At 50.9% G+C, this 12,312-nt stretch overlaps 1 protein-coding gene across 6 annotated transcripts in view; it reads right to left on the bottom strand.

Moving 5' to 3' along the window:
- The window catches only part of TCAF1 (TRPM8 channel associated factor 1), a 40,078-nt gene that overhangs the window by 7,856 nt on the left and 19,910 nt on the right, over positions 1–12,312 (bottom strand). For all 6 annotated transcript variants that reach the window (XM_028525166.2, XM_028525168.2, XM_028525167.2 and 3 more), the window contains exons 2-6: positions 10,369–11,002; positions 2,329–3,323; positions 1,954–2,051; positions 692–905; positions 155–394 (exon numbers count right to left, since the gene is read on the bottom strand). In XM_028525166.2, the coding sequence (XP_028380967.1) occupies positions 155–394; positions 692–905; positions 1,954–2,051; positions 2,329–3,323; positions 10,369–10,988 (2,167 nt within the window). In that variant the 5' untranslated portion in view covers positions 10,989–11,002. The remainder of the gene's footprint in view (positions 1–154; positions 395–691; positions 906–1,953; positions 2,052–2,328; positions 3,324–10,368; positions 11,003–12,312) is intronic.

The following is a 12,312-nucleotide window of genomic DNA, read 5'->3' on the forward strand; positions in this document are numbered from 1 at the left end:
CCTTCCCATTTAATACCAAGGATTGCATCTCTCTCTTTCTAGAAAAGCATTTTCACTCTGCTGGCTGCCCATCGCATGGCTGCTGACAGGAAGGCACCCCCACCCTCCCCCAGGGGCAGCGTGCACACAGGGCAGCCAGGATCAGGGCACCCACCTACTGAGATCTGCACGTCAGCAACGATCCTTTGCGGCAGCCGCAAGGGGAAGGGCTCGGCCCCCAGCCGGGCCACGGCTTGCATCACCTCGTCCCAGAGGCGGAGCAGTGGCTCGGGATTGTCCAGGGTGCGCAGGTTGGCGGTGGGCACCGTCAGGATGATGTTGTCTGTAGCCAGCTCTCCCCAGGGGCCCGGATTCTCCTGGACACGCCTCTTCCACTCCGCGTGGGTTGTCTCCCCTAGGGAGAGAGGCCATGGGCTTGAAATGATCTTTTAATTTTTCTTGGGTCAAAACATGCAATTTGAACCCCGGGAGAGAAACACCAAGGTCATAAACAACCATGTCCCCCTCTCTACCCCTCATCTGTGATGCCCCCATGGGTGTGGTTTGGTCTATCTCCTTGGCCCCAAAGCTGAATCTAAGGAGGTTTACCTCCCTCCCTACCTCCAATCCGAATCTCTCTCCTCCTGCACCAGATAGCCCCAGTGGCCTCCTCTCCCCCGCTCTCCCGGCCCCAGGCATGGCTCCCACTCACCCAACTTGTAGCACGGAGCGTGCACAGCCCCCTTCACCGTGATGGGCACGGAGCCCAGCTTGCTGCTCTGGGGCACGATGATGTAGAGGAGGCCGCCCCAGAGGCAGGTGATGGACTTCGTGGGCTTATCCAGGCAGCACCGGTTGATCACCAGGGGGCCTCGGAACAGCTTGCTGGCCCTGGTCAGGTCGTCAGTGTGGCAGCCAATCTGCACCTGGAGCAGAGGGATCCCCCGATGGAGTTACCTCGGGGTGCGTGCCATGAGGTGGGGAGGGAAGGGGCAGTGGGCCCGTGACCCCAGCCTTCCTCCCATCTGGGAACCGGGTGTGTTAAACCTGCATCTGGTGGTATGGACCGAAAGGTGTGTAAATATCCCCCCAGGGCATCAAACAGCTCCACCAGGGTGATGTTGACACGCTGATGGGAGGGGCACAGGTGTAACTAGAGGCTAATTCTGAGGGTCCCTGAGTGTGTCCGTAACAGACAGAATCCCAGTGTGCCTGTTCTATGGTGGGGACTTTGGTGTCAGTCATGGGGTGGAGCCTTTTGGTGACTTGAGAGGAGAGGAGGCCCAGTGGGGGGCTGTGTGAGCAGCTGGTGTTGTGGAGGGCTGTCAGTTCCTCTGATAGCCAGGGTCTGCTTCCTGAGCCAATGGAGTGACCCCTGTCCTCGCTGGAGTCGTGGGATTGTTTTGGGGGTTTATGCTAATGGAGTTCCAGGACAGATGCAGGCACAGAATAGGTCCTGTCACAGCCCCTCTCAAGGGAGACAGAGCAGTACAGCAACTTAATTTGTGACTAGTGCATGTGCAAGTGACAGAGCCGGAGGGGCATGGGGCCAGCAAGGAACAGTCTTTGGTGCCCCAGGGAGAAGCAGAGTCAGAAAGGCTTGTGCTATGGTGGGAGGTGTGGACGGGATGGGAAGTGAACTAAGGTTTATCGAGCACCACCGTGAGCGAGGGCGCCTTCCTGTGGCCCCTTTGCTACTCCCTACTCCATGCCCTCAGTGAGACGCACAAAACTTCAGCGCAAGGAGGTGGTGAGGTCTCTGAGTCCTGGGCCTGGAAATGTCTCAGGTCTATACATTTCAATCAGTCAAGTAGCTGTTTTGCACCTTTGCTGCCTGACTCTTACAATGGGGATACAAATACACGCCCCAGATTGGCAGTAGGGTTTTTATGAGGATCAAGGAAGACAGATGCCCACTGTGAAAGCAAGAACGTTTGGGTTCCCTGTTTCCTGGGCAGAGGGGCGGGGCCTTACCTTCAGGTCTGCGGAGGCAGCAGCTTCAGGCAGCGAGACCTCTATAATTTGCCGGGAAGGTATGTAGAGCCCGGTGCTCATCCAGCAATACCGGGTGCCTGTCAGAAGCACAGGAGGACAGACGTCACCCTTCCTCCATCTCTGTGATTCCATCTTCACCGCCCATCCTGAGCTCCGCACATCCCTCCCCCTCCACGCTGCCCTGACTCAGCTCTCGCAATCGTTACCTAAACCCCCAACCACTCTCCCCTTAAAAGCACACAGCAAAGGTTGCACGTGGCCTTCTGGAGGTGATCAGGTCCCTGAAGGAGCTAAGTCATCACTCCCGAGGCCCCCAGGTCCCCCATTACTGAGCTCCCACCCCTCCTTCCGTACCTGGATTGTTGCAGTTGACCTCAACGGTGATAGGAGATTCCGAGGGGCGCAGATAGGGGCTGCTGTACATGTCTTCGATTTCTGGGACCAACAGAGAGAGGTCACTTCCAGAGTGGGCCAGCCCCGTGGCCAGGGACAGCATGGCACCCCTGCAGCAGTCATTGATGACTGGGTTCTCTCGGGTGGCCACCGGGAGCCGGTACCGACTCAGCAGCTTCCGCAGGAGCCGATGCACGGACATGTAGGCAGGGACCTCCTCCGCAGGGATCTGCAGGAAGGCGGCGCCGTCCGGCCCCAGCTTGGCCAGCCACCCCTTTTCCACGTTCCCCCTCTTCCTGCCCATTATAACCTGGAACTCGGCCAGGGTGGAGCGGAAGTGGTAGGTCCTTATTCCGGCCTTCGGGGTCCGGAAGGGCCCCGGGTTGAGGCTTTGGCTTGTGATGCTGATGCCGAAGGGGTTGAGCAGGAGGTTTCCCGGGAACCGAGCCAGAGGGGACACTCCGGGGTTCTTGAAGGCCCACCACCAGGCTTGGGCGGCCACGAACAGTCCCCCGCCCTCGGCTACGAACTCCTGCAGCTCCTTGACGCCCACGTCATTCATGGGCTCGAAGCAGTAGACGCTGGCGTCACTGGTCAGATGGGGCTCCACGCTGGCATCTATGCCCCCCACCGCGAGCAGGCCGCTCATTGTCCTCAGCTCCGTCTGCACCACGATCTTGCCTCGGCGGCCGGCGTCCAGCCAGCGCACGGCATTGAGCAGAAAGGGGCCCAGCTTGCTCACGGTGAATAAGGCCTTGTGGCCCATCACCACCACCCGGCCCCGGCCATAGCGGGCGGCCGCGATCACACAGCCGTGGTAGGTATCTAGCCCCAGGGGAAAGGCTAAGGCCCCGTGCACGAGCAGCTGGGACGGGAAACAATCCGAGTTGCTGATGTCCAGCTCCGAAATCCCGTGCAGCAGCTCCTCTCTGTCCTCGGAGAGATCGTCTTCACAGCTGCAAAGGAGACACGTGTTCTCTTAAAGGAGAGACTCGGCACATAGTGGTTCTCAGAACAGCGCCCAGGATAGGGCAAGCACCAGCTTTGCCACTATTGCCATTTTTGGCTCTTCCAGGGAGCTGGGAGAAGCAGTGGGCAGATCCGACCTCACTGGGTGTGGAGGGAAGACGGAGGGACTCGGCAACAATTCTGCCCTGCTTATTCTCTGCGCACAAACTCCCCGAAGGGAATCTCCAAGAAAGCCTTGCTGCGTTTATCCAGCACTATCTGTTAAATATTCTGGATTTAAGGGTTAAAGGTGCCCTTTAAGCATTACATATGAAGAACTGAATGGGAAATCATATTTTCATCTTTGTATAAGGAGTCTTGTTTACGAATGTCGTGCAATTCATTTTCTGCAAATAAACGCAGTGGACAGCTGAGTTCCTGGTACTATTAGAATCGCCATCATGTCAAAATGTGGGCCCCGGAGCTGACTGGCTTCAACTCGAGTGCGACCGTCCCCTTACCTGAGCCCAAGATGGACCGTCTCCCCCGTATTCCCGCTGTGGGAGAAGGGAAACACCCAGCTGTCCACCCCACCCATTGCCCACCCACAGGAGTGAGGCCTCTCTAAGCTCTGCGGCTTTTCCGAGCACCACGTGTTGCTGTCCAGAGTGGCGAGGGAGGCCTGGGTGCCCACTGGGATTACTGGGGCAAGGGGCTGAGGGTCCTCCATCAGCTGGGGATCCCAGAGCTGGTGGCACCACGGACCTTAGGTAAGGCGGTGGCACCTGTGTGCTCAGAAGGCAGCTGCAAGGAACCCTGAGGAACAGTGACTTTTAGCTTCTGCACTTAAGTCTAGGTCTGTTTTTAACTATTTTATATGGAGCGGGATAAATGTCAAGATTCACTTGGTTTTTTCTCATGAGTGTTTTGGAACCATCTGTTGAGAAGATTCTTTTCCCCACTGAATTACCTTGGCACCTTTGCCAAAAAATAATTGAGCATAAAACTGGGGGTCTATTATTGAACTATCTAGTCTGTTTCGTTCATCTGTATGTTTATCCTTCTGCGAAAACCACAGTGCTTTGATTATTTTAGCTTTCTAGTAAATTTTGGTATTAGGTTATGTTAGTCCCTTTTATTTGCATATAATTTTAGAAGCAATTTTAACTATGCTTGGAATTGCATCAAATCTACATGTTATTTAGGGAAAAATGGACATCTTAAAAATACTGAGTGTTCTGACCCATCAACGTGGTGTATTTTTCTATTTCTTTAGGTTTTATTAAATTTGTCTCTATAATGTTTTGTAGTTTTCAACATACAAGTCTACTAACATATTTTGTTAGATTTGTCCACTAACATTTCATGATTTTAGATCCTGCTTTAATTGATACTTTATTTTTAATTTCTTTTTTTTCTTTTCTTTTTTTTTCAAAGATTTTATTTATTTATTTTTAGAGAGGGAAGGGAGAGAGAGGGAGAGAGAGAGAAACATCAATGTGCGGTTACTGGGGGTTATGGCCTGCAACCCAGGCATGTACCCTGGCTGGGAATTGAACCTGGGACACTTTGGTTCCCAGCCTGCGCTCAATCCACTGAGCTACGCGATACTTTATTTTTAATTTCAATTACTATTTTTTGGCTGCTAGTACATAAAAATAGAACTGATTTTTGTACGTTGACCTTGTATGCTGCGACCTCACTCAATTATTACAGTAACTTTTTTGTAGAGTGAAATTACTTTTACATAGATCATGCTTTCTGCAAATAAACATAGGTTTACTCCCTAATTTTTAATCTATATGACTTCTTCTAGTTGCTTTAGTACAATGCTGACTAAAAGCAGTGAGGGCCAATATTCTTGTCTTGTTCCCAATCTTAGGGTGTCTCACCATTAAGTACACTCTTAGCTATAAGTTTTTCAAAGATGACTCACTACGCAGTGAATAAGTTCCTTTTTATTTCTACTTCACTGAGATTTTATCACGACTGGGCATTCAGGTCTGTCGAGTGCTTCGCCTCTGTGTGTGCATGGGTTGAATTATATGGTTCTCTCATTCATTCTGTTAATATGGTGAGTTAATTTGGTGTTTGAAAGTTAGACCAGCTACTAATTCCCACTACGGAGAAGGAAGACACACATACGGAGTGGGTGGATGAACAGAATTCTGTGGTTGGGGATTAAAATGGGGGTACTGGTATGGATTTAGGGTTAAAACATATATATTTCTTGGCTCTGTCTCCCCAGGGGTCCGGAAATGACGACGGTCCAGCAGCAGTGGGCTCACCTGCTTGCTGTCTGAACACACTCACCACTGCAGGGACCGGGCTTCCTGGAGGACGTGGCTGAACCCAGGTTTGGGACAGGAAAAGGACAAGGTAAACCTGCAGCATCCGTGTCAGAAATTAAGCCCTAAAAACTGATGGGGTGTGTCAAAGGACTCCGGAGTCAGCTTCTTGGACTTTCACAAAATACCAACTGTCAATGAATGATAATACATTTGCTTTTTTCCAAAATAGAGTCCATGAGTACAGAGCGATATTAAAGCCAATGAAATTGAAAAACAACCACAGAACTAAGAACAAATAAGAGGCCAAGGAGAGGGCGAGTTCCCCTGGGGAGAAGCCTGCAACCCACCAGCTCTGGGAGGACCCCGCCAGCAGACCTGCACTCTGCGGGGTGGGTCCCGCGCTGTCAGGCTGTGTGGGTTCCAGGAGAGATGCATCAGAGTGAGACAGGGCAGGAGGGGGCGTGTCTGAGGGAGGTGACACTTGCCTTGGATCTTTACGCAGGGAGCACAGCAGCTACCCAGGTGGTAGAGGCAACCACTTGGGTAAATACGGACTATGGCAGAGATCATCAATGGAGGATAAAACCGTTGGGTGAAAGGCTGTCGAGCATGATATTAACAGTCTCTTGTCACACCACAGACTAAATTAGTTAAATGGGGTAAAGGCACTATTACAACAGGAAAATCTGGCAAATTCCAATTTAACTAACATGACTAATTCAAGCATCGCCAGTAACAGACAAGCTGACCTCACATCTTCCCAATTTGATAAACTGTGACAAGCACAAGGTCACCTGTGTAGTATTCTTGCCAAAAATGTTTGAACTAAGTCTTTTCAGGAGAAGGCAATTAGACAAATCCAAACAGAGGGGTAATTCCATAAAACAACTAGGCTGGATGCTTCAAAAATGCTAATGTCCTGAAAGATAAGAAAAGCTGGGAACTATTTTGGCTGGCTCCGTTATTGTTTAAAAAGGCATCATGCGGACAATTGGAGACATGTAACTATGGACATCGGATAGCGGTACCGTATCGATGCGACCTTTTTGAGTGAGATCATTGTGTTGTGGTTCTGGCACAGAACGCCCTTGTCTTTAGCAGACGTGTGCTGAAGCATTCAGGAGCGAAACATCAGGGGGTCTAGAGGTTACTCTCCGATGGCTAGGCAAAAGAATCTGACCCTGCATGCTTATGCAGTCACGTGACCAAATCTGACCACTGGTGAGTCTAGGGGAAGGGTGTGGTTGTCATTATGCTATTCTTGCTACTTTCCCATAAGCGTGGAAACTTTAAATGAAGAGCTGGGGAGAAAACTTCAAGGTGACTTTTAAAGAATAGAAAACTTGTAATTTCCAAATAGTGAGAAGGGAAAAAAAAATCAAGTAATGGAAAAAACATTTAAAAATAAGCAGTAAGAAAGTATAACAGAAAACAGTGAGCAAGATGATAGCAGCTAGAACAAACACCAATTTTTTTTTGTTATATAAATGAATTTTTTCCTTGTAAGTGACAGAGGCTCTCTGAGCTAATCAAACTGATGTTAAAAAAATAAACGCTTTCCAAAAGACACAACAACAGCAACAACAAAACAGGTGAGATAGGAATAGTAAATATAATGTTAGACAAAAGAGTTCAATGTGAAAAATATTAGTTGCAAGAAAGAAGGATATTTTATGCTGACAAAAATATACAAACCATAAAAATTCATGTTTTTGGAAACCCAAAATATAGCCCTGAAATATATAAAGTAAATGCTAAAACCACATATAGCATCTATTTATAGTGTCTGGCACCTCAGGTTTCACAGGGGAGTCGTCCAGCCAAAGTACTTGGGGCACTGGTGTCCCAGTCTCCTCTATGCACTTCCAATGGCTCTGAGTGTCCATGCGTCACTGAGGACCGAAACCGCTATCCACAGAGTGAAGGCTAAAATCGGGGCGAGGACCCTCTACTCCAACACCATGCACTTCAAAGGGGAAGAGAGAGTTGGGAGGACATGCCAAGGTCACACCGTGCAGTTGCCGGCAGTAGACCCGGGCTCCCTGTTCCACTGACTCGTGACACCCCAGAGCTTTGCCTACAGCGGTCACTTGGGTTTTGCGATTTTCCTCTGGGTCTGCTTATTGAAGATGTTTCTGGCCCCTGACTCTCCGATCTTTGGGAATCATTTTCTTGAAATAGGAAACAATGCCTGGGATACAGAATATGCTCAATAAACACTGACTAAATGAATGTACAAATGAACAAACATAGCATTAGAACTCTTTAGGGGAAGCCTGAGATTTGGGTTAAATGGAAACAAGAGCGTTTTGATCTGAAAGACAGAGTAGACAAAATATTGTGATTGATTCTCCAGAAATCTCTGTAAGATTGGTTATCTAAGGCCGTGTTAGACCTGCATCAACTATTTTACTGGTGTGCGGTACCTGTTTTGTTAAATGCATGAAGAGGGTAAAATGTGGCAGTCAGTCACGATGGTGCTCTCTCAAGTTTGGTGGACAAAGTACGTAAAAATATCGGTTAAAGTCTCAATACCTAATACAGCTGGGACGACGCACATGATTTGGGGCAAAGCAGCATAATGATGAATGACGGTAACTTTCAATGGTTGGGAATGAAACTTCATGACATCACACTCTTACCTACCATAGCACAGAGATGCCAGAATAATGTAAGTGTTCTGGTACTCTGAATATGTTTCTCAATTCATTCAGTTCTTGCAACCACCGAAAGGTGGTCATTATTCACCCCACTGAAGAGATAAGGCTTAGGGAGGTTAGCTGAGGCCCCAGGTTTTAGAGCCAGCCCCAGGCCGACCTGGCAACTTACTAAAGCCTGCCTTCTCTGAAGCTACAGTCTGTGCTCTTTCCAGGGCAGTGAAACCCTTTGCTAGGATCCTGAGCCCTGCAGTGGGGCTGTGAGTACTTTAGAACAAGGGACCCAGTGTTCATCCACGTGAAACATCGACACTTAATAAAAAAGAAGGTGGGACTAGTTCTGCACCTGGACGAATTGCTCAGGAAACGGGCTCAGGCGGCTTAGGATACGGAGGCTAGTGTCTAACTGTGGACTAGACGCTTTCTGGGCGGGAAGGTTGGGCGGTGCCTGGGAGGCTCGCGTCCTGAGTCTGCGGCCGTTCCAGGCTAAAGGTACAGCCCACGGCTTGCTTTTTCCCATCATAAAAGTGGTAACTTCTTGTGATACAATTTGATTCATCTTCATAACACCTGTGTGCCCTGGCCAGTGTGGCTCAGTTGGTTGAAGTATCATTCCATACACCAAACGGTTGTGTGTTTGATTTCTGGTCATGGCACACACCTAGGTTGTGGGTTTGATCCCTGGTTGGGGTGCATCCAGGAGGCAACCAAACGATGTTTCTCTCTCACATTGATGTTTCTCTCTCCCTTTCTCTCTCTCTCTTTCTCTCTCTCTCTCAAATCAATAAACTTATTTTTTTTTAATTCTTTAAAGTTTTAAAGAATTTTTTAAATTCTTTAAAAAATAAGACCTGTGGAGTCTAACTTTAGAAGGCTGAGAGAATCTCAAGATCTTGTTTAAAATTTAATTTAGTAAGAAATGTGTGAACAATGAGGTTAAAGGTTAATTTGCACTTATGTTCAAATGAAGGTTTAAAAATAAATAACAGGACACTCTGGCGGTGATCAAAACATCTTTTAAGGCAACTGAGGGCGATGAGGCTGGTAGGATGTAGCGCTATGGCCAGGTCGTACCTTCCCATTCCTTAGGGTCAAGGTCATCGTTGAGCTGAAGTTTGATCAATCCAATCAACCACTCTGCCTCTGACTAACTGTCTCTGGTCACTGCACCTGTGAGAGTGGAGCTGTGGGCGGTTCCAGGAGCCCCGTGCCCGGGAGAGGCCGCCACTCATTCATTCCCGCTCTCTCTCTGCTAACCCTGGTGTGCCCTCCTCACCCAGCCCTACCTTCCTCTGCTCATCGGTCAGAAAAAAACTGCCGAGACTTTTAATGTACAAGATAGGGCTTGGCCTGGTGCATTTTTTCTACTCCTGGGACTTCCCCCTCCTCATCTCTCTCATCCAGTCATCCGTTCGGTACGTGTTTACTGAGCACCGACCAACCTGCTCTACGTTCGGCACCGCTGGACGCGCGAGAGCACGGTGTGAGCAGAACAGGCTGGGCGGTGCTGTCCAAGACTCTCAGCGCATCAGTCTCTGGTGTACCTGTCACCGGCCTCCTTCACTCTCCACCATCAGGTCTTCCATTCCCCAGAGAGAAAACCCTCGCCTGACCCCCAGGTTTGGCATACATAGCTTGTGCCGTCTTTTCTGCTGTCTCTACCTCCTGCTGCCATCCCAGTCCCATCTGGCCCAACATTTGAACTCCTCTGCCACAGCTCTCTAGGCTGCTCTGGGGTCCCTCCTGTCCGTTTCCCCTTCCCTCACATCTCAGTTGCAAGCAGCCTTCTGCTGTGACCCTTCCCGAAGTCGTCGCGCCAACTCTGGGATTCAGCAGTGCATTCTGTCAAGCGGGATGCCGAGGGGCACTGAGAAATTTCTCCCCTCCAGGAGCTAAGTGATTTGGTCTGAGGAGGTGGCAGCAACGGAGACCCCGTCCCTCCTGTGACTCAGGGTACTTTTAAAATCTGGTTGATTTATGGTGAATCCACGTCTGAGGGCTAAATTCTCTTCCCTTAGTCTAACCTGCACACAAGAATGGCGCTGGCTTTTTCACCTGGGACCATCCCCCGCCCCCACCCCGGGGTGGGTAATGAATGCACTCACCTCACTAAGACTGGGATCTTGGGCATCTTCTTGGACACTTTAAAGAAGCTCGTGTCTCCTTTGTTGTCAGTGAAGTACACGCCCGCCACGCTGGTCACGAGGTTCCCAGGGAACGTGAACAGGACCCTTTCATCGTCGCCCTGGTTGGCCCAATCCCAGGCCTGGCCTCCAATGAGCAAGCCTCCTCCACGTTTCATAAACTTGACCAGCTTTTCGGTCATGGTTTCATTGTAGGCGTCAATGCAGTAAACCCCCATGGAGTCTTCCACTTCCGCCTCCAGCTTCGCCTCCACCCCGGAGCCCTCGAGGATTTTGGCCAGAGGTGCCAGGGAGGGGTGCACACCTACGGGGGCCCCAGGGGAAGAACAGAGCCACCCCACTGCATTGAGGAGGAAGGGAGTGAGCTGGGCCTCCACCAAGTAGTCCTCGTGGGCCGCCACCACCAGGCGGCCTCGGCCGTAGGAGGACGCCGCAATGAGGACCTGGCCCATGTCATTCACCATCACTGGGAAGGTGGCCTCTCCAATAAGAAGCAGTTCGCACGGGACGGCATCTTCAGGGAGGTCCCAGCTGGTCACTCCGTTCATAAGGGCCTCAAAGGCAGCCGAGGGGGTCGCCATGGCTGGATGGCCGTCTGCAGAGAGGAAAGCAGAGACTCAGCTTAGTGAAGAATGGAAGGGTACACGAACCAACGAACCAGCAGGCCAAGCAATTCATCCCTCCACTGGCTGGTGCAATTCTTCCCATCATGCAGCTGAGGCCGACCTCGTGCGCTGACTCAAGCCCTCACCAGGGTGGCAGTGCCTCCCATCTAGGAGACCCCACGGCACCCTGTCCTCTTAAACTCTTGGGGTCAAACTGAAAGGGCTCGATGCTTTTCTGTCACCAAAGGAAACAAACAGAAGTGAAGAATGTGCCCCCAAGAGCTATGTTTAAGCGGTAAGACCCAGTATCTGTGAATGTGACCGTATTTGGAAATAGGGTCTTCGCAGATGTGATCGAGTTAAGACGGTCACAGTGGATTTGGGGGGCCCTAATCTGATGACTGGTGTCTCAAGGAGAGGAAATTTGCACAGACACGGACAGGGGAGAAGGCGGTGAGAAGACAATAAGGGGGGACTGGGGCGGTGCACCTGCGAGACAACAGATGCCAGACTGCGGGCGGACACCAGGGGCTAGGAGGAGGCACGGAACCGATTCTCCTCCAGAGCTTCCAGAAAGAACCAGCCTTGCCAACACCTGGATCGAAAACTCTTAGGCCTCTGGAGCCGTAAGAGGGTAATGTTCTGTTGTTGAAGCCTCTGAGTTTCCGGTGACTTGTTCCGGCAGCCCCTCCAAACCAGTACCGTGGTGCAGCCTGCCGCCCCCCAGCCACACTCCACTCCCCCCCACTCAGCTCCCACACTCATCTTGCCAGTCCCAGCTCGGGGAACCCCAGTCTGCGCAGGCTGCGTCCTGGGAGAAGGAGCTCTGGCCACAGGCACGGGCTGGGTAAGAGGAATAAAGTCCTCTGTGGCTGGAATCCAGGTGCCAGGCAGCAGAAGGTAAACAGGGATGAAATCATGGCCGATCCTTACCTGCACCTGTCCAGGTGGAGGAAGGTGTGTGTGTCTGCGGATGTGTACTCACGAAAACCCGCCACTTCTTCCCCGTGAGCTCCCCACTTAAGGACGCTCTGTAGTCTGACCTGCACTGTAGGCACTTTGCTGAAACAGTTCCCCAAGGGCAGATGTGTCTTCATACTCGGGACAGCCAGGGCTTGTCATCCTCACCGGCCACTCCACTCAGGGGCCCCGGGCAATACCGCCGTCCTGGGCCCAGAGGCACTCGCACCACCTCCAACCTTACGACCCGAGCCAACATCACCTGCCACCTCTTGAACCACCTACTTTCTACCCTTCTCTTACCGCTTCTGAAAATGCAGGTATTCCTTACGATTTTATC

The sequence above is a fragment of the Phyllostomus discolor genome, chromosome 10 (assembly GCF_004126475.2).
Source record: "Phyllostomus discolor isolate MPI-MPIP mPhyDis1 chromosome 10, mPhyDis1.pri.v3, whole genome shotgun sequence".
NCBI lineage: Eukaryota > Metazoa > Chordata > Mammalia > Chiroptera > Phyllostomidae > Phyllostomus > Phyllostomus discolor.